Raw genomic sequence first — 22366 nt, 5'->3', positions numbered from 1 at the left:
GAGGGGGGGGGGGAGAATTGATCAAACCAATTATTTAAGCATCTGAGCAAAGTCATAAACATATAATAGTATCTGTTCCATGTTTGTGAATCAAATAACGTGAATTATGATTAATATTTTAAAAATATATTTTTTATTATATTTACATAAAATTAATTTTAACTTATGATATTTTTAATGTAATTTTTTAAATGAATTTAATGTAATTTTAAAATTAATTAAATTAACTTAACTTACGTAATAATCTTAATTTATAATGTGTTGCGAGTGAAAAAGTGCCTAATATTGGATTAACTTTAAAACATATGATATCGTTGTTGACTCTTTTATAGACAAGCTACTTAAAATCCTTCTTTTTTGTTTCACCCTCTATTTGTGTTTATTATTATTTTTGTCGATTAGATGTGCTCATGCCGCGTAAAATTTATTATTAATTAAAAGAAAAGCATTTGAAAAGTCTGGAAAGTTAAGAGCCGCCACTATTTTTTAATTTCCTTTCGGGCTTACCCTTTAATAACATACTCTAGAAAAAGAAATGAAACATGAATAGATATAATAAAATAAAATAAGAAGCTAATAGCCGCCGGTATAGTATACTTGATGATCCGGATTAAACAGAGAACAATGAGAAATTGAGAATGATGTCTTGTTTAGTCAACATCCTCTTTTACCTATAAATACCTTCTAATTCACCATTTTCTTCCCATCACTTCTTACTATTTCCATTAAAATGAGGCTTTCTGTTTATTCTTTACTTTTTTCTCTCTTGTTGTTAACTGTCTCGGCTGAACAATGTGGTAGACAGGCAGGAGGTGCGCGTTGTGCCGCGGGACTCTGTTGTAGCAATTTTGGGTGGTGTGGTAATACTAATGACTATTGTGGTCCTGGCAAGTGTCAAAGCCAGTGTCCGTCTGGTCCTTCTCCGAAACCGCCTACCCCTGGCCCTGGTCCTTCTGGTGGAGACATAAGCAGCGTCATCTCAAATTCCATGTTTGATCAGATGCTTAAGCATCGTAACGAAAATTCTTGTCAAGGAAAGAATAATTTCTATAGTTACAATGCCTTTATCAATGCTGCAAGGTCTTTTCGTGGCTTTGGCACTACGGGTGATACCACTGCACGAAAAAGGGAAATTGCTGCTTTCTTTGCCCAAACCTCCCATGAAACTACTGGTACGTCGATTTGAATTTGATGGATTCAAATTTTTAATTGAGATCTAATATAATTGATATATAGGAGGATGGCCTTCAGCACCAGATGGACCATACGCATGGGGTTACTGTTTCCTTAGAGAACAAGGTAGCCCAGGCGATTATTGTACACCAAGTAGTCAATGGCCTTGTGCTCCTGGAAGGAAATATTTCGGACGAGGCCCAATTCAAATTTCACAGTAAGCTAAATAAATCTATTTGTGTTAGAATAAAATTTGATAAACTTGTAGTATCTAATTATGTGTATGTTAACATTTAAAAACAGCAACTACAACTATGGGCCATGTGGAAGAGCCATTGGAGTGGACCTTTTAAACAATCCTGATTTAGTAGCCACAGATCCAGTTATCTCATTCAAGTCAGCTATCTGGTTCTGGATGACTCCTCAATCACCAAAGCCTTCTTGCCACGATGTCATCACCGGAAGATGGCAACCATCTGGTGCTGACAGAGCAGCCAATCGCCTCCCTGGATTCGGTGTCATTACGAACATCATCAATGGTGGCCTAGAATGTGGTCATGGCAGTGACAGCAGGGTTCAGGATCGAATTGGGTTCTACAGGAGGTATTGTGGAATTCTTGGAGTTAGTCCTGGTGACAATCTTGATTGTGGCAACCAAAGATCTTTTGGAAACGGACTCTTAGTCGATACTATGTAATGACTTCATCATCTGTTTGTTGTATTCTCTTGTTACAATGCAAGGCCTAGATATGAATAAATTTACTCATGTATTGTATTGTAATTTGATGGGACTACGACTTATAATCGTTTTTCATTTTAATAAACAAAGACTTAGTCCATGATAGTGGATAGTTCTACTTCTACAGTTGTGAGTTGTGACAGGTAGCTGGTTCAATTCGAAACCAGATAAATACTGACTAGTCAATCAAGCCATCTCATTATTTTGAAAAACGATTTATGTTATTAAGGATTCACCTGCCCACTTGACTTTTAATTACAAATAATCAATATTTGCTATGATTGACGGAGTTCATCACATACAAATAGTGTAATTTGGTTGAGTACCAAACAAACATGCCTGAATAATTCAACAGGTTTTGAAGGAAAAATGGATTGCAACATGTTTGACCTTAAAAAACCTCCTACAGCTTTTAATTGCACGTATTACACGTTAATCTCAATCATTTGATGAGACAACTTCTCTTCTAATTTTTACGAGATTTAAGTGAATGAAAGAAAAAAGAACTTTGAACCTCAAAAATTAGTCATCCGAGGTACAACCACCGTCTCTGATTTTGAGTGTTGAATTTTTGGGACCAAACTGTTTCATCATACTAGGGATTACAGCTATCAAATGCAAAAGATATACATGGAAAATCACTGTTAAGGTGGTGCAATTGCTTGTGAATCATAAGGAAGACACAGAATTTGGGTATTATTTATTGATGAGTTTACAAGTAATGCTCGAGTCATACTAGACGTCCTAGAGAAACTATTTCTGCAATGTGAAATATAGTTAATCAATGTGCATTTTCACCATATCTATGGTAAAATACAGAGGACATATGTAAACAGCTAGTAGGAGATTTTTTTTTACCAATTACGTTTTAGTATAGTACTAATGAAAAAACAGACAATGTGTTCAACATTTTGAAAGATTAAACTTACCCATACTGCCGATGCAATGCTAACAATTAACATCTGTAGTAGAATAGATCCAATGATGCAGGATAAGAAGAGAATTGCCTGTAATATATAGGAGGCAATCGAGACATCAAGATCAATAACTGCACCAAAATTTGACTAGAGGTATCACTTGGAACAATACTAAACAATATCAATGTATATATCTAGTGTGATTTACAAGTACTGAGGTAAGGGAAAAGAGGGGTGTGTATGTACTGGCTATCACAATCTTGTGTGAGATAGAGAGATTGTTTTCGATAGACCCTCAGCACAAGAAAAAATGTACTTGAAACCATGTTTGACAAATACCAGAGTAAAAACAGACTACATGATAATTATCAACAAGATATGGTTTCTGATCAACAACACCATTTGTCAATATATATTAGACTATTATTTGGTATGATATTTGAATGATACAACAGTAGCTCATCTATTGGTTTAGCTTACTTTGCATCTACTTATGGTTTGATAATACTACTTCATAACCAATTTGTTTTCTTCCCATCATAGATGTAAAATACTGTTACCTTTAAAACTGATCAGACTTTGGAGAAAAGCTCTCAACACCTCTTTTCATTTTCTTATATTTTTACATTATGTTGAGTGATTTGATACCCCAGTCATGTTCATATACCTTTAACTGGCCAACGTTTGTTCTATGTCCCTTACATGTTTGCTGGAAGTTTCTTTAGCCATGACTTTTTTTTTGTGTGTATTTTTAAAATAGATTTTCACTTTTAAAATAAAAAAAATTCTTCATGTTATTTTCCCTATTTATGCTACCAGTAAACACCAATTAAATAGAAATAAACTATTTCGTGATAGAGATATCAAATTCAAATATAACAAGGAAAAGTAAACCGACAGGATATTTTCATAATAGCCGCCTCTTAGGAGAGGTGGCCCCAATAAAACAGATAGTATTAATGAGAAATTAAGAATTGAGTCTTGTTTAGTCAACATCTGCTTTGTCACCCTCTTTACCTATAAATACCTTCTACTTCCCATCACTTTTTACTACTTCCATTAAATGAGGCTTTCTGCTTGTTGTTTACTTTTTTCTCTCTTATTGTTAACTGTCTCGGCTGAACAATGTGGTAAGCAGGCAGGAGTTGCGCGTTGTGCCGCGGGACTGTGTTGCATCGAATTTGGGTGGTGTGGTTACACTGATGCCCATTGTGCTCCTGGCAATTGCCAGAGCCAGTGTCCTCCAAAACTACCTACACCTAGCCTTGCTCCTCTTGTTGGAGACATAGGCGCCGTTATCTCACATTCCATGTTTGATCAGATGCTTAAGCATCGCAATGATAATGCTTGTCAAGGAAAGAATAATTTATATAGTTATAATGCATTCATTAATGCTGCCAGGTCTTTTCGTGGCTTTGGTACTACTGGTTATACCACTACCCAAAAAAGGGAAATTGCTGCTTTCTTTGCCCAAACCTCCCATGAAACTACTGGTACATCCATTTGAATTCAACATTTAAGATTGAAGAATTATAATTTTCATAATTATGAATCTAAAATAATTGATATGTACCAATTGATAGGTGGATGGCCTTCAGCACCAGATGGACCATACGCATGGGGTTACTGTTTCCTTAGCGAACAAGGTAACCCGGGCTACTACTGTACACCAAGTGGTCAATGACCTTGTGCTCGTGGAAGGAAATATTTTGGACGAGGCCCAATCCAAATTTCATAGTAAGTTACCATAATTCTAGCAAAGTCATGGCTATGAATTTTGTTGGGTCTAATTACGTGTGTTTTGACATTAATAGCAACTACAACTATGGGCCATGTGGAAGAGCCATCGGATTGGACCTTTTAAACAATCCTGATTTAGTAGCCACAGATCCAGTCATTTCATTCAAATCAGCTATCTGGTTCTGGATGACCCCTCAATCACCAAAGCCTTCTTGTCACAACGTCATCACCGGAAGATGGCAACCATCTGGTGCTGACAGAGCAGCCAATCGCCTCCCTGGATTCGGTGTCATTACAAACATCATCAATGGTGGCCTAGAATGTGGTCGTGGCAGTGACAGCAGGGTTCAGAATAGAATTGGGTTCTACAGGAGGTATTGCAAAATTCTCGGAGTTAGTCCAGGCTACAATCTTGATTGCGACAACCAGAGGTCTTTTGGTAATGGACTCTTAGTTGATTCTATGTAACAACTTCATCATCTGTTTGTTGTAGTCTCTTGCAACAATGCAGGACGACCCAGCTATGAATAAACTTACTTATGTAATTGTGTTGTAACCGTTTTTCATTTTAATAAATAAAGACTTTGTCCACGACATGAATAGTTCTACTTCTACAGCTGTGACTTGTGACTGGTAGTTGGTTCAATTCAAAACCAGATAAATACTGACTAGGTAATCGAGCCATCTCATTATTTAGAAAGGATTTAAGTTATTATGGGTTCACCTACCCACTCGGCTTATAATTACAAATAATCAAGATTTTCTATCATTGATGAAGTTCATCACATACAAATCGGGCAATATGGTTGAATACCAAAACAAACATGCCCAAGGCCTGACTAACCCAAATTCGTATCGAAAGAAAAATGCACTATGACATGTTTTGTCTTTAACAAACCTCCTACAGCTTTAATTGCACGTATTACTCATTAATCTCAGAACTTCTCTTCTAAGTTTTATGAGATTTAAGTGAATGAAAACATTTTTAGATGATACATATTTTTAGATTAGTTGGAAAAAAGAAGAACTTTGAACCTCAAAAATTAGGCATCCAAGCTAGAGCCACCGTCTCCGATTTTGAGTTCTGAATTTCTGGGACCAAACTGTATCATCATACTAGGGATTAAAGCTATCAACTGCAAAAGATATACATGGAAAATCACTGTTAAGGTGGTGCAATTGCTTGTGAATCATAAGAAGTCACGGAATTTGGGTATTATTTACAAGTAATGCTTGAGTGCTAAGAATCTATTTCAGCAATGTGAAATATTGTTAATTAATTTCCATTTTGGCATTGATAGAAATAAGGTATTTCTTCATTTGTCTACCTATCAAAAATCTTTTTGTATAGTGCTTACCCAAGCAAGGCCGACACAGAACAAGTTGAATCCAGGATAATTGAATGGAGCCTTCTCAGATAAAAATAGATCTGCATACAAGGAAATAAAATACATTTAATTTGACATTCAGATCCTACACATCCAGGATTTTCACTAGGGGGTTCGAAAAATAAAATATGTAGTGTTTGAGATTTGAATTTGGAACCTCAAGCTAAATTTTGAATCCCATCAGGCGTTAACCACTAAGCAAACATCTAATCGTATGTTCATGATGTTTAAAATCTCTCTCTATATATATACAGAATTTTTTTAAATACCTTATATATATCGTGTAATTTTTTTTTGCCGAGCCACACAAAACTTTGACCATGAAAAATATTTGAAGGTTTAACTTACCTGTAAGAGGAGTATATATTAATGGAGAAAGAATATTGCCAAATGAGCTTATGCCTGCAATGCACCCTTGAGCAATTCCCTATTACATTAACAGAAAATTAATGTGACAGAAATACTAATCCAACACATAAGTAAGTTAAAATTAAGGTAAAATTGAAGATCAGCAGCATCCAATTGAATTGTTCACCTGTTCATTTGGTCCAACTTGTTTTGAAACAATGCTTTGTAACTACATTTTATGAACACTTTATCAGATCAATTATTCAACACAACTAAAAAGTGTTTTATCTTCCTTGAAATATATAACAAAGAAAACTCACAGCAGGTCTTGTAAGGAAGGCAATGATAGGCAACAAATTAGCAACATAAGGAACCTGAAACGGCGAACATGAAATGTATTTGGGAAATAAAAACATCTAATATTTTGAAATTTGAAATATACTATTGAAAAAACAGACAATTTGTTCAGCTGTTTGAAAGATTAAAACTTACCCAGACTGCCCATGCAATGCTAACAATTAGCATCTGTAGATTAAGAAGAACTAACTGAGTAAAGTTACTACAAGTGCACACTAAAAAAAAGAAAAATAGAGAAGTTTGAAGAAGCACATACACTTATAAATCCAGCGATGCAGGATAAGGAGAGAATTGCCTCCTCTCCTGTAATAGGAGCCAATCGAGGCATCAAGAATAACTGCACCAGAATTTGACAAGAGGTAACACTTGGAGCAGTACTAAACAACAACAACATATATATCTAGTGTGATTTCACAAGTACTGAGGTAAGAGAAAGGAGGAGTGCATACGTAGAGGTTATTACTATCTTATGTGAGATAGAAAAGTTGTTTCGAAACCATGTTTGACAAATACCAGAGTAAAAACAGACTAGATAATAATTATGAGCTGAGATGTAACAGAGTGAGAATGTGCCCACTTAATCCAGCTATACTCTGTAAAGGGAAGTTAGACTTGAAAAAAAACCTGGCCAAATGCTGCTCCAGTGTAGCCAATAAGCATTAAAACAGCAAAGTTGTCTTTGTTGAACCGAAGTCGAGCCTTTAAAAAGTACTACAAGATATATGCACATTGTGGAACAAAAAAAACTTCAGAAGCTATGAGGTAATCATCTTAATACTTGGAATTGACACATAAAAGTTAAAAGGGAGCTATAGAATTGTGTACCAAATACGGAGTTTGTTGTCCACCTTCTCCTAGACCATTCAAAAAAGCAACCACTGTTGCTAGCGAGAGCGTCACGCTGAAAAGGACGATATGATTGAAATTTTTACATTCTATGTTCTAATTCAGTTATATAGTTTGAATTTTAAAAATCAAACAGCTTAATTTTGATGGAAAATTTAGTGTTTTTTTTAGCTTTAACCCTACACTATTTTAATGTGTGAAATGTGAATAGATTTGGTATGATACTACTATCATCAACACTATCTCATTTTTTAAATATTTATTCATATAAAATGTATGTTTTTTAATAAAATCCTTAAGTTATTTTATATGTAATATCTTTATAATACATTTTAACTCTTAAAGTTTATTAATTTTTGTATATATGATTTTTATATTAAATTCTAGTTAATTTTACTATAGATTATAAGTGTATAAAATTACAATTTCAACCTTCACAAAAGAAAATAAAATACAAATATAAGGACAAAGATGTTCATTTTTTTAAATTTCGTAAGGTATTAATAAAACATTTATGAAAGCAATATACTAACATTGAACGTTGAATATTTATGTAGAAATTAAAACAAACTTTACAATATGTAATGTTTACTGAATTGTATTTCTTCGTTTCATTTTTATTTGTATTATTCATTATTATGTATAATATTTACTAGCAATTTATATTATTCAAAAAGTTGTAATTTAAAATAATTTCATATTAAATGGATTACATGGGAAAAGAATATGAAATTATAAGGTGAATTGGTGAAAAAAAGGGATTTGTTCTAAGAAATAAGTTAATATAAATGAAATAAAAATTAATACGATAATATTACAAAAAAAAATATAATGAGAATATTCATTTTAGAATTTGGATGGTAAATAGGAGTTGGTTTACACTTTACATTAAAATAATATAAACAATATTTTAGTGTAAAATTTGATGTTATGGACGGGTACTTTTTCACATAATTTCAACGGACATACTGGTCCCATAAGAAAATAGAAAATAGTAATCAATCGTTATTGTCAAATTAACAATCTTATATGAGAAATTGAAATCTCACCTACTCCTTAGCAAGCAGAAAATATCCTTGAGTGGTAACACTTCCTTAAAGCTCTGTGACACACTTTTTGATTGAGAACATTCTGCAACATTATCGATCAATATAGGTTGATTTAGAGTTTCACTGTCACTCCGGCCGGTCGTCTCCTTCACAAATATTCTCATGTAAATTGTTGCAATCATTGAAGAAATGGCAGCTACCTTTGATACACAATGAAAACGAACACAACTAAGCAAACCGAATAGTAACAAGTAAAAATGAAAGTTATTGCAGGAACTAAAAATTTAGAGAGAAAAAAGGAACCAGAAAGATCTGTGCAGTGGAGAGGAAACGAGCAGCCATGGTACCCAAGAGAGATGCAGCAGAGCCTATGCCGGCAACAAATCCAATTGCAGAAACACGTTTTTCTTCTGATATATTAGCTGCCTAGAAAAGTATGCATTAGAAAAACCAAAAAAAAAGAAAAGGAAATCGTATTGTGATAAATTTGAATTAGGCTTTTAATGGTTACCGCATAAGCAATGGAGAGGCACTCAATTCCATTGTCACTGACCATACCAGTGAAGGTCTTTACGGCGTAATACGCATAGAAATAGTTTGTTGATCTGCCGATTGCCAGTATTACTGCAAAACTTTTTTGTTACTTAAGGTGCGATTTGGGGCGTTCTTCGATGAAGTGACCGGAAAACAATTTTTTACCTGACGGAATAATGGAGGCAGCTACCGGAACTGTGAGCAAAGCTTTTCTTCCGTATATATCAGATAGATGTCCAAGCAATGGCAACATCATCATTGATCCCAGCCCTAAGATCTGAAATCAGCAGAAGTGAACTGGTAATCAGATAATGCATATCTACTGTTTGTCAAAATGATTCACAAATCACAAGTTAGATCTGGATTACACACAGCTTGCTGAAAACCAGAGAGATAAATGGCAAGTGAACATTCGTCTTGAGAAGGGCAGAGTGCACCAACTGTAATATCAGTTATGGCAGGAGGAATCACATTCAACGCAAAATTTGCTAGAAATACAGTAACAAACAGGTGCTTCAAGTCGCTCAATTTATCCATCTTCATTGTTCCTGTTTTCCTTTGAAAAATCAAATACAATGGTATCAAAAATCAATCAATGATTTCCAAAGAAAGCAGATAGTAGTTTCTGTTTCAAAAATCAGACTGGCCGCAGGGACGAAGAGTGAGTGTGCTTACTAATTCCGCTGAACTAAATAGTTTTGAGTGAAACTCTGTTGTATTTGTCTTACGAATCTATTAAATGTAAGGGATTACTGTCATACAATTTAGCAATTTAAAATATTAAAATATAAAACATATAAATTTTAAATTAGCACTCACGTGATAAAAATGGCAAGTGCCAGTATGTTCCTATTAGAGTAGCACATGCATACAAAACGTCTAATTATTTTATATTATTTCTGAATTTTGTTTGAACATGATTTTGAAAATAGAAAATTATGTCCTGAGAAGCATGAATAGAATAATTCTTCGTTCTACAAATGATAAAAAGTGTAGGACTTGTCTTCTCTTTTTTTTTTTAATAGTACTGCAATGATGAAAAGAACACCCCCAACAAGGCAACAAAGTCAAGGCGAACTCAGGATTTGAATATGTTAGGTGCACAAAATATTTCTAGGTCAAATTCATTAATAGTCCCTTAAATTTAGCACAAAATTTCATTTAGACCTCTCAATTAGCTAATGTTTATGTTAGACACCTTAACTAGAATCTCATTGCGTCATTTAGATTCCTCAACTAGCATGATAAGTGTAATGCACCCAAAATCAGCGCATGAAGGAGCTCTTTTTCAGGTCAAAAAATAATATATAAAAAGTCAAACTTCCTCATTCTCTCCACCAACCATTCACCATCGCTATTAGTGCAATCAAATTAATTTTTTAATTTTTTCAATTTCGAAAATCACCACAACCATCATCATCTTCTCATTCTTGTTCTTTAGATTTAACAATTACAATTTTTATTGCAATCTTTCAAGTTCAGTGCTACACACCATTGCACATCTATCACACCCATTAAGTCCATTCTAAACGAGAGGGACTACAACGTACAAATAAGGGAACTCATGTCTTCTCGATCGCCTTCTTGATTGTTGCATTGATTTAGTCAATCCGACTGGCGCACTTGCTTTTGTTATAGTTTGTTAGTCTCCTTTGATTCGTAAACCAACCGGAGCAAGAACTGAACAGAGGCTTCAGTCTATGAGGCTTCCTTTTCTTCCTCTAGGTCTTTTCTTAGGTAAGGGCCCTATGTGTAAAACCTTGCCGCGGGAGAGTCTTTCTCCAATGAGAATAAAGAAAGTTTTTGGGCAAGACAAGAAAGGACCTCGCCCTTTGACACCAAGGGATAAGAGCTGATTGCTGGCGATGACTTGTTGGAGGTTTATAAAAGTGACAAGCTTGGTGGAAAGCTCTTATCTTAGGAGGAAAAGCTAAGTATGTCCGAGTAGTCTTGATATTGGTTGGTATGAGGTTTCGTTAGTTTTATACTAACAAGCAAGCTTCGGCGACCACTCGACCTAGCGCGTTAGCCCCAGTACTATAGGGATGGCCTATGCGAAGAAAAGGCCTGCCCATCATCAAAGCAAGCCCAAGTCTATGCAAGAAGGCCCTCCAGATCTGTCCAAATTCAAAGCCCGTCAAAGGAATATGAAATCATTCGTATTTGTGCTCCTTTTATAGTTTTATTTCTTTTGGAGGCATTGTAATATTATATACACAATTAAAAGCATGAAATTGATAACATACAAATTGAATCTACAAGAAAAAAAATGGAAATCTGAATTTAATAAAAATCCCAAAAAGAAAAAAAGCAAAAGAAGGAGGCGCAGGAAAAAAATTGGAAGAATGAGGAAGAAGGGGTAGGATCGTTTGGTGGGGTTTTAGAAACTAAATGCTTTTATTTATTATTTTTGGCTGAAAATAAAATTTTCTTTATAATGTATTTTTAAAGTATTGTTTTGTACTTGAATATCACGTGTCTTTCTCTAATTAGTTATAAAATTATATTATTTGCAAGTGTGTTACACGCATAATATAATTTTAACAGATTGTCAAAAATGACACAGCGAGATTCTATATGTGTTGTCTCACGTAGAACTCATGTGTCTACTTGTTCATGTTTATACAAGTGAAAGTGTCTACGTTTATACCCAAAATTATAGGATATAAATATGAAATGAGGTCAAATTAAGAAATACATTTATGTATTATGTCGTTTAATAATTGTTTTCTTGCTACATATATTCTCATACTTCTATATAGTAGCAGACAATTTTTTATTGTTTTTAGGGAAAGGGTCTGATATATCCCTCAACTTTGTCATTTGGAGCTGATATACCCCTCGTTATAAAAGTGGCTCATATATGCCCTTACCGTTATACAAACGGCTCACATATACCCCTGCCATTACAAAATGGCTCACATATACCCTTCATTTAACGGAAGTTAATAAATTAGTTTAAAATTTATATTTATTACTTCTAATTTTTTATTAAAAATTATTTAGGGGTATATATTATTCTTCTATCAAAGTTCAAGGTATATTTTAATTTTTTTTCATACATAAATTATTTTTTGACTTCTTTTATTATAACTATTTGAGTTTCTTATGCTTATTTTTTTTTTCATTCCTTAGTTTAAAGAAAAAAATTAAACTATTTTTTTGTGTATATTGTAATTTAATTCCGTATTCAAAGAATTTGGTCATCTACAATAAGTTTTACAAGTATATTAATGAAACATAAATAAATTTAATTATCAAAATAATAATTATAAATTAGTCATTGAAACAAAAAAAAGTCAAAAAAATATGTTTGACGAGGATTAAATTTACTCATATGGGATTATATTTTTTGGAAAAAAATAATAAAAATTTAGATTAAAATTATTATTTTTTCATTTCCGTTAGAGGAAAAGGGTATATGTAAGTCATTTATTTACAAGTAAGGGTATATATGAGCCACTTTCATAACAAGGGATATATCAGCTCTAAATAACAAAGTTGAGGGGTATATCAGACTCTTTTTCCCTTGTTTTTTTACTGTATTTCTGGTGCTAATGTATCATCCACTCGTAGGGAGCCCACGTTGTCCCAAGGAATATTTTGGTTCACCCGTCCACTTGGCTCATGAATATATATATATATTTAAAGTTGGGGAAAAAAGTACAAATAGACAATTTGAAGAATAAAATAACTATTCTATAATTTAGTTTAGTAAAAATGAGTCAATGGACTCTTATACTTATATCAGTTTGTATTATGAACCCTTTTACTTACTTCTTTGTTATCTAGATTCTTAAACTCAATAAAACACAATTTATTAAATTCATCATGCTTATGTGTCTTTAAGATGATTGAGTTGGCGAAAGTGGACACTATCTTCTGGGTTCAAAGCGTGCTGATAATTTTTTCAAGTTATTTGATTGATAGTGCCACATAGGCCGAAAAATGTAGATTATTATTTATAAAATAAGTTTAGAGATAAAAGGACAATTATATAGTATAACTGTGTGTCTAAAATTTCAAACTTAGACTCGAAAGATACTTATGCATTTTTCCTTTAAAATTCAAAAACTTATAAAATTGAAATGATGGCTCCGCATCATTTAAATATCCGTACACTTTTTCCTCTTCCTATTTCTTTGCAATAGCACTTGGGCAAAAATACTAATTTATGCCACTTATAGTTAGTTTTTTTATTCAAATAAGAATTTACCATTTGAAAATTTACATTAATGCTCCATGTTTCTGTTACCCATCCAGACTTATGTCCAATATAAACATAAACAGCATTAGTCAATACACAATTTATCAGCTATATATACTACTTATGGAACCATTAAGGATACTATATGAACAAACACCCCAGGTCAGCTGGTTAGGTTGTAGCAGTGAGCATAACACTTCTATTATTGTTGAAAAATATCCAAAGAAATTGAGATTGATGGTTTAACGAGTCCTAAAAGTTATGCACAAACGCGGAAGGTGTCAATATAAAATTATCAAGCCAAGGGCTACGCAATTGCATCCAGACAGGGTCCTGACTAAAGTCCATGCTGAATTTTGGTACTTGCAGTTCAGCCAGGCTATCTTGTCCATTTAATAATTTTGGCCTAAAGCAATTACTCTTCTCTTTGTTCTCAGTAACTGATAACCTATCATCATCTACTTCATCCTTGCTGATTGACGTAAACAAATCGGGGCTCTTATCCGTCAGTTCATGATGTTCGTTACAAAATGACATGGCGTCCATTGGCTGCAGGGTTGTCGAACAAGGAGAGCTGTGTACGTGCTTCATTTCTTCTTCAATTGCAGCCCTCTGTTCTAACACCTTCAAAGATGTCGCTTTTCTGTATATTTTGCACAACACTATGTCCTGCATTTTACAAACCTATTCTGTATACATGTCTTTTTAAAAAGAGTACACCATATAACAAAGTATGGAAAATACCTTAGGCCATGAGACGGTATCTGGTAATCGAAATTCATTCATGACCCAATCTGTCTTAGAGCCACGAGGTGCTCTTCCAGTATAAAAAACCAAAGTCTTCTTAAGACCAATTATATTTTTAGGATTTGATAAACCAATGATCTTTTTATCAGAACCAGTAGCCTTCCAAAATCCCTTTTCTGTAGTCCTATTAGGCCTACCTCCATTTCCATGTTTTCTATCTCTTGCCACAAAAAAATACCATTCTCTTTCTCCAATGGTCGCAAGCCCTGCTCAAGTCACATCAAAGCAGAGTTATATTACATTCACTACAACGAAAAATTACATGTAAATGCTATCGACATATACCTGGCAGGTCCCAAGGATCATGACGATAAATGTTCAGTAGACCAATTACATCACATCGCGATTTTCTGCCAAGGATTTTATTTTTGAGGTAAAATTCAACAAGTTCTTCTTCCGTTGGGTGAAATCGGAACCCTGGTAGATCTTCCATTATTCCTTGTATCGATCAACTTTCGTTGTTGTTAAATATTTTGTTTATGTCAATACTGTTGATAGCATATAATACGAAGGGATATATTTATAACATAAAAGAATGGTACTCAGTTTTGTTATTAGAAAGACTTGTGAGTTAAAGTTTTACAAGTCTTCTTGAGTCTTTCTCCTAGACTTGGAATGACGCGTTTATGGGCAGTGTTGTCATGCTTGTGGGGCATATTCACAACACTGACATATTTATCAATGGTTTGTGGTGCTGAGTGTTTCACACTTAACTAGAGATTTTATTTTTGAGTTTTGAGTATGAAAAAAATCATGTTGGGAACATTACATCCGAATGGGCCTCGCAGTGTGCGATCCAAATTTAATTAGAGCTCCAGTGTGGGCTCTGGACACCAGATATGAAACCAAAAAGATAATAATTATCCTACGGATGGTTGTGTTTCTACCATGAGTCGTCCAGTGTATAAATGATCTCGTATTTAAATAAGGTTCGAAAAAAAATTATTCTCTGTGAATATGAATGTATAATATAGATTGTTTATCCTAATACAAATATCAATGATTATTTTTACGATTTGAATCTTATCGTTACTCCGTAACGCTGTTACTAATGTATGAAAATAAGAATCTTTGATCCTTCATTAGCGACCGTCGGGGTCAAGATTTTCAATCAACTGTCACACTATACTTCTTTAGTTTGAATCGGTCATACTACTAACTTGGGGACAAATTAAATTGAAAAATCACATCAAATTGAAAAATCAAATCTATAAAAGCATTGTTTTGAATTAATTTTGCACTAAGCAAGGTAAATTCAAATCAAATCCACAAATACATATATAATTTTGTAAAACTTTACATAGGATTTTCGTAAAAACATATGTGGCGATTTTTTTGTGATTCTCTCATTGGATGTTCAATAGAACTATATATTGCATCCATTTTTATATATATCAAATGTTATTGAAACGTGTCATTTAATTGATTCCTTTTATGTTCATATTTCAAAGTATATTTAATTTGAAGAAATTAATATAAAAAAGGGCAAATTTATTGAATCATGTTATAAATTCATTGAATGAGTGGACAGTCCATAAAGTTAGTACATGAACAACCATTCATATTTACTAGGTTTCATGAACCTTTTTGGATAAGAATGTATCTATTTATTATGATACTTAATATGATGACTTTTGGAGTGATTTCTCACTCTATAAATAGTGTTGTTCATTCACTATTGTATGAGATATATATATGAAACTTACATATACTTGAATAAGAAGAAAGTCTTCTCATACATCTACTTCTCTTGTCTTCTTCTTATAATCTTGATTTTATAACAAATCATTATTAATTTATATTTATTTTAGTAGGTTTAAAAAATGATCATAAAAAAAATAAAATAAGGGAGGTAGTCAGGTGGTATAGTATCCTAAAACTATAGGGAGGTGAGTGTTAGAGAATGAAACCTAAAGGAAGGTCTCTAACATTATTCCGTTAAAACTTATTTTCTTCAAATTTGAGATGTTGTATTAAGGGAAAATTTTTAAATTAAACGAAGTATATTTTTTTTAGACTACAAGAAATGTTTGAATTACGTGGGGATTTTTCTGAGGTTGATATGAAAATTTGCAGGAAAATAACTTTCCTGTGGATTTTCATACTAATCTTCATATAATTCACACCTTTTTTGTAGTGATTTTATGTTGAGTTTTTAGGTTAATTATTAAAAGTTGGGATAATGCACAAGTACCCCCTCAACCTATGCCCGAAATCCCAGAGACACACTTATACTATACTAAAGTCCTATTACCCCCCTGAACTTATTTTATAAGTAATTTTCAACCCCTTTTTAGCCTACGTGGCACTAGTTTGAAAAAAAAAGTCAACCATCGTTGGGCCCACAAGATAGTGCCACGTGGGTCGAAAAGGGGTAATAAATTATTAATAAAATAAGTTCAGGGGGGTAATAGGACCTTAGTATAGTATAAGTGTGTCTCTGAGATTTCGGGCATAGGTTGAGGGGGTACTTGGGCATTATCCCTTAAAAGTTAGGTTAAGTACTAATCTCCAGGGAAATCTTCATATAATTCACACCTTTTTTGTAGTGATTTTATGTTGATTTTTGAGGTTAATTATTAAAAGTTAGGCTAAGTTTGAGCGAGTACATCACCGAAAAGTTATCGTTAGACTAACAAAACAACTATAGTGCGTAAATATAGTACATATATGTGTCAATTTCTAGTAAACGTATATTGATTTATTAAAACCTTTTTCAAACTCAAGAAAATAATATTGAAATCGTATTCATGGGATGAAAAAAATTAGAAAAACTAAACACATCAAGTGGATATAAATTGGTTTGGTCATTTGATTTTGATTTAAAAAATCGAACCAAATCGTCCATGTACATCTCCAGAGTCCGAAACCTAAAGGGTATAAAATATTAACAAAAATTCCAAAACGGTATATAAAATTTTATATTAACCAAAACGGTAAAATCGCTTCATCAACAGCGACTTTCCCCACCAGAAAAAGCAAAATCGCTGCCTCTGCAGCGATTTTGCAAAAGTTAATTTTTTTAAGGCAGCGATTTCAAATTTTTTTTCTTAGAAATCGTTGCCAAGGCAGCGATTTTAATTTTTTTTTAAAAAAATAAGGTACATCACTGCTGAGGCAGCGATTTATAAAAAAAAATTAAAAAAAATATGTATGCTGTGGCAGCGATTTAAAAAAAAATTTGAAATCGCTGCCTCAGCAGTGATTTACATATTTTTATAAAAAAAAAATTTTTGTTTATAAAAATAGTGAAATCGCTGCAATTTCAAATAAAAAAAAAATTCTTTAAATCACTGCCTCAGTAGCGATTTACATATTTTTAAAAAAAAAAAAATTTAAATATGTTAATCGCTCAGCGATTTTATAAAAAAAAATTAAAAATGTTAAATCGCTGCCTTGGCAGCGATTTTATTAAAAAATTTACATTTTTTTTAAAAATTTTTAAAGAAAAAAAATCGCTGCCAAGGCAGCGATTAAACATTTTTTTTTAAAAAAAATATATTTTCAAAAATCGCTTCCTTGGTAGCGATTTTCCTTATTTAAAAAAAAATTAAAGAAAATTAAAAATCGCTGCCTAGGCAGCGTTTTTTAATTAAAAAAAAAATTTAAAATCGCTGCCTAGATAGCAATTTCATTTTTTTAGTATTTTTAAATATCGCTTTTCACGTAGCGATTTCATAAACTGTTATATATATATACACTCATGATCATTACTTCAAAAGATCATTATTTCTAAGTGAAGTGTGGTATTATAGGAGAGTCTAGCCAAAATTGTAGTCATTTGAATTTTTTCTCATCGGATTCAACTAATAGGTAAATAAAGTAATGTTTTCTTATTTCTTAAAAATTATTTTTCTTATATGTAATATATTTATATTATTATTTTTATAGGTATGATCAAATTCAAAATGCAGTGAATTATTGTACACAAATTGTAAATAATAATGTTATGGGTGATGAACGAGTTGGTGAGTTGCACAATGATGAACCTTCCGAGCATGAATTAACAGACAGTGATGATATGTATGACGACGATGATGATAATGTGGATAATGCACCTAATGCATCCGTTGAAGATCAAAGTATTAATTATCATTCTACAGCGATTCCATACTTAGATCACACTGAAGAAAATGCAGAAGATTTTATCTACACGAGAGATGATGGTTCCATTCGAAAGGCACTTTGGAATTCAAACAATCCTAAACATATCCAGTCAGGTTCGATTGTTGAAAACTAAATATTTTGTAGTTGTTTATTTATTTATTTATTTCATGTTGATTAATTTAATTTGTATATGCAACTAGGTATGTTATTTATGAATAAGATGCAAATGAAATCTGCAGTAAGAGCATATAGTCTTGCTATTAAAAAGAATTTCTTTGTGATCAATCCAAGAGAAAAAGTTGGAAAGTTATTTGCAAACGTCATGAGTTAGGGTGTGATTGGATGATTCGGTTTAGAGAGATTTCAAGCGGTATGAGGAAGACAGGAAAAATGACTGAACCGCGTACTTGTCTTACAGATAACTATAAGGGGGATCATCTCAATTTGAATGATAACATGATTGCCACTTCATTAATATCATATGTTATGCAAAATTCGGACATAAATATTAAGATGATCCGTGAAATTATCAAAGGAAAGCATCACTATACTCCTGGTTACAGAAAAGCACAAAAAGGTCGAAGAAAAGCATTTCGAATGGTTTATGGTGATTTTGAAAGTTCATTTAAGGCATTACCTCGATACATGGCTACACTACAGTTATTCAATCCAGGCACTATTATTGAGTGGGAGCATCATTCTACAACAATGCAAGGTGAGCAAATTTTTAAATTTCTTTTTTGGGCTTTTAAACAGAGCAGGTTTCAAAAATTGTAGGCCGGTCATTTCTATCGACGGCACACATCTTTATGGTTTGTATGATATCAAATTGTTAATTGCGGTTGGAATTGATGCGAATGGAAATATTTTTCCACTTGCATATGCTTTAGTTGCACGTGAGAGTTTTGAGTCTTGGTCATGATTTCTCAAGTTATTATGGACACATGTAGTTTGTGAACGACAAGGAATTGGTCTTATTTCTGACCGTCATCAAGGAATCTTGCAGTGCGTTCAATTTTATAATTGGTTGAGTCCACCCAACACATATCATAGATTTTGTGCTCGACACTTAAAAGCTAATTTTAATAAAAAATTTGTAAATAGTGAACTCGAAAAACTAATGTGGTTGGCTGCTACTGAGCATCAGGAGAAAAAGTTTGTGCAACGGATGCAACAAATCAAAACATTGTCTCCTGCAGCATATGAATGGTTAAATGAATTTCCTTTGGAAAAATGGACAATGTATAAGGATGGTGGTCGTAGATGGGGTGCCATGACGACAAATGTGTCTGAGTCATATAATGGTTTATTGAAAAAAGCTCGGGGGCTTCCTGTGACTGCCATGGTTCGAATGACGTTCAAAGCTCTCGTTGATCGTTTTGTCGAAAGAAACAATCTTGCAATTGCATTACTTCAAAGTAATATGCCATTGCCTCTAGCGATAGATAAAATTTTTAATGATTATTATCAAAGAGCTCAAGGGCACACATATATGATGACTTACAACACAGGTGATGGAGTTTTTGAAATTCTTACTTTTGCTCATGATGGTAAAGGTGGAAATGTCCACAAGGTTACTGCAAAAGGTAAGAAATGTTCTTGTGGAAAATGGAGAAACTATCATATGCCTTGTTCGCATGCCTTCAAATTTTGTGGACTTCGCGGAATCGAGCCAAAATCTTATGTAAGTAAATTCTACAGTGCAAAATATTACAAACGAACATACAGTGAGACATTTAACCCAGTGGGTGATGAAATGTATTGGCCACTAGCTCCTTTTAATTTAATTGCAAATATTTAATATTTGCAGACAAGTGGTACGCAAGTAAGAAGCCGACTTAAGAATGAAATGGATATAGCTCCGGCTCGCATGACTAGATTGAAGCAACAACCGAAGAGAAAAGAGAAATAAGAATTGTTTACGAAAGCCAGAACGCAGAAGATGCCAAAAAAAAGAAAACAATCGTAAAGATCGTCATAGATGAAGAGCAGCTGTAGTGTTTGTAAGGAGACAGGTCACACAAAGGCACGATGTCATACTCGATTTTAAATATTTTGTCTATGTTTTTAAGGTTAATGTATTTTTATTATCTTGTTATTAATATTATGATATATCTTTTATATTTATTTGTTGACATGAATTTAATTTGTCTTGTGCATTTTAAATATTGTACGTATAATATCTTTATATTATTATTATGTTATTGATTTGAACTCTATTAAAAAATAATGATTTGACCTAATATAAAAAGTATTGATTTGACCTAACATAAAAAGTATTGATTTGACCTATGACATAAAAAAAATTAAATCCTGCAAACTTGTTCAAACATAAAAAAAGAAAGAAGGAAGAATCTCATTACTTTGTTCAAACTTGCACGAAACAATAAAATTTACATATTTCAAAATTCGAATCTTCAGCCTTTTAGAATAAAGGTGCATAAAAATTATTCTTCTGAATTCGAATCTTCTACATCTTCATTTTTAAAATCTTCCTCATTTTGATAGTGACTGCCTGTTCCACATCTAGTTGATTTGTGTAGCCTAGATGTTCTCCGAGGTGGATTTTGTCTATTAAGAACTAAATTTTGTGAAGCCGCAGCATTAAATCTTGAATCATCGGACACAGTTACCTATAATATAATATAATATAATATAATCAAATAAACATGCAATAAAATTAAAAAAATTATAAAAAGTTAAACAAATTGTATGAAAATTATTATACTTACATTCGAAAAATTCAATCTTCCACCAAATGGAGAATTATGTATAGGAAATTCACGCATACCATGTTGAATACCATATTGAGATCCACTAATTTGCGCAAAACCAGATATTGAAACCTGTGGAGTTACAAAACCAACTGTTTGCTGACTAGAAAAATTAACATTAGTGTTAGAGGGCCCTGTAGAAAAATCAAACGTGGGATAATAAGGCTCGGGAGTCGCCACATTAGTGATAGAGGGCCCTGCAGAAAAATCAACTGTTTCACCAGCGGTCCTTCTACCTCGACGTGCACCCTCTCTCGGTGTTGTTTGTCGTGATCGCGAGATACTTGTACTGGTGGTGGTTCATCGTATTGAGTGGGAAAATTGTAATCAGGATCAAAGCTCAATCGCGTTCCCTGGAAGGCCGCATTCATTGACTCCATTGAAATACGAGCGACTTCCTCTGCAATTGTCTCATTTCATTAGATTGATTTTCATCATTTTCAATCATCCGAGCTCGACGATACTGCATTTCATGACCCCTAGCCTATAATTAATAAACAAATATTAATAACAAAAAAATTATTAAAGATTGACATAATAATTTAAAATTTACATAATATACATACTAATGCCTCATGTCTTCCTGCCATGTGTTGATACCCTTTTTGTACAACATGTTGTGGATTACCAATGACCATGCGGGTATGCCTCATGTACCAACGAAAATAATCTATTTGATCACTTACAAATGGAGGTCGAAATATACGATTTTGACGTTGTTCCCATAAATATTGTGTGTAGTTAAATGCATCTATATCTTCTTGTTTTATTTTGGATCGTTTATCACGCTTAAAATGATATTCGGAAAATTGGGTACTCGATCCAGGAATATGTTGTAAATAACCGAACTGTCTCACAATACGATCAACCATGTGCCACTCACGATAAATTCCATAAATCAGTGGCACCTGTGCCATCCAGACACGTTGTCCTCACCGACACCACTCAGGCAATCCATTAATAACATCTTCCGAATAAGGTTGCCAAAATAAACTATAAAAAATAATTAAGTAAGATAATTATAAAAACAACATTGGAAGAAAAAAAAATATGTACGTGAAAATGAACAATCTTACAAAATAATTTTTTTGTACCATTGTGTCATAACATATTTTACTTTTAAGGACCTAACAAGAATCTATGTATATGTCATTTTATTCACATAATTTTCTTGGATAGTGAAACATAAGTGCCTCATTTAAAGATCTACCAAAGATATTTTTATTTAAAATAAAATAAAATATGAATAGTTTAAGATACTAATAATATTAAATACCTGTTCATCAGTTAGATTATCTAGTACATCCCTAATCACACCGATTACAGTTCGTGCCTCATTTTGATGATTTCTACGTCGCGTCCATTTACGTGCAAGCGCAG

The 22366-nt window shown here is 33.0% G+C and overlaps 5 protein-coding genes and 2 pseudogenes across 8 annotated transcripts; 4 read left to right on the top strand and 3 right to left on the bottom strand.

Annotated features, from left to right (window-relative positions):
• The first annotated feature begins 577 nt into the window (after positions 1–577).
• Positions 578–2036, top strand: LOC107002339 (endochitinase 4). Its single transcript, XM_015200320.2, has 3 exons — positions 578–1172; positions 1237–1390; positions 1477–2036. Exons 1-3 carry the CDS (start codon positions 731–733, stop codon positions 1868–1870), a joined length of 990 nt encoding a protein of 329 aa, XP_015055806.1. The 5' UTR covers positions 578–730; the 3' UTR covers positions 1871–2036.
• Positions 2037–2399: 363 nt separating this feature from the next.
• On the bottom strand, positions 2400–9887 carry LOC107002337 (hippocampus abundant transcript-like protein 1). 3 transcript variants are annotated; one of them, XR_003574797.1, is made up of 16 exons: positions 9464–9872; positions 9257–9368; positions 9069–9181; positions 8861–8983; positions 8558–8757; positions 7488–7563; positions 7287–7373; positions 6919–6999; positions 6798–6830; positions 6626–6679; positions 6493–6534; positions 6306–6384; positions 5928–5998; positions 5605–5705; positions 2842–2919; positions 2400–2671 (listed from the first exon to the last, which is right to left on the bottom strand). XR_003574797.1 is itself a non-coding variant. In XM_027912322.1 (15 exons), exons 1-14 carry the CDS (start codon positions 9632–9634, stop codon positions 5613–5615), a joined length of 1335 nt encoding a protein of 444 aa, XP_027768123.1. In that variant the 5' UTR covers positions 9635–9872; the 3' UTR covers positions 2400–2919; positions 5605–5612. The 3 variants fall into 3 exon arrangements, 2 of the variants coding, with proteins under 2 accessions (XP_027768123.1, XP_027768122.1); XM_027912322.1 differs by having other exon boundaries at positions 2400–2919; XM_027912321.1 differs by lacking the exons at positions 2400–2671; positions 2842–2919 and having other exon boundaries at positions 5310–5705; positions 9464–9647; positions 9767–9887.
• LOC107002342 lies at positions 3876–5169 on the top strand (annotated as a pseudogene). The gene is made up of 3 exons (XR_003574799.1): positions 3876–4322; positions 4413–4566; positions 4644–5169. The product of XR_003574799.1 is annotated as an endochitinase 4-like (transcript).
• A 3375-nt stretch (positions 9888–13262) lies between the features above and the next one.
• On the bottom strand, positions 13263–14652 carry LOC107032457 (NAC domain-containing protein 22-like). Its single transcript, XM_015234058.2, has 3 exons — positions 14391–14652; positions 14043–14311; positions 13263–13967 (listed from the first exon to the last, which is right to left on the bottom strand). Exons 1-3 carry the CDS (start codon positions 14536–14538, stop codon positions 13551–13553), a joined length of 834 nt encoding a protein of 277 aa, XP_015089544.1. The 5' UTR covers positions 14539–14652; the 3' UTR covers positions 13263–13550.
• A 79-nt stretch (positions 14653–14731) lies between these two features.
• LOC107001986 lies at positions 14732–18543 on the top strand. Its single transcript, XM_027912154.1, has 4 exons — positions 14732–14789; positions 17861–17918; positions 17997–18325; positions 18413–18543. The coding sequence occupies exons 1-4, from the start codon at positions 14732–14734 to the stop codon at positions 18541–18543; spliced, it is 576 nt and encodes a 191-aa protein (XP_027767955.1).
• A 785-nt stretch (positions 18544–19328) lies between these two features.
• On the top strand, positions 19329–20124 carry LOC114074295. Its single transcript, XM_027912153.1, has 2 exons — positions 19329–19896; positions 20023–20124. Exons 1-2 carry the CDS (start codon positions 19333–19335, stop codon positions 20122–20124), a joined length of 666 nt encoding a protein of 221 aa, XP_027767954.1. The 5' UTR covers positions 19329–19332.
• Positions 20125–20584: 460 nt separating this feature from the next.
• LOC114074493 lies at positions 20585–21952 on the bottom strand (annotated as a pseudogene).
• Positions 21953–22366: the final 414 nt, after the last annotated feature.

This window comes from Solanum pennellii, chromosome 10, assembly GCF_001406875.1.
Source record: "Solanum pennellii chromosome 10, SPENNV200".
Lineage (NCBI taxonomy): Eukaryota > Viridiplantae > Streptophyta > Magnoliopsida > Solanales > Solanaceae > Solanum > Solanum pennellii.
This window is presented reverse-complemented; position numbering and strand designations above follow the sequence as displayed.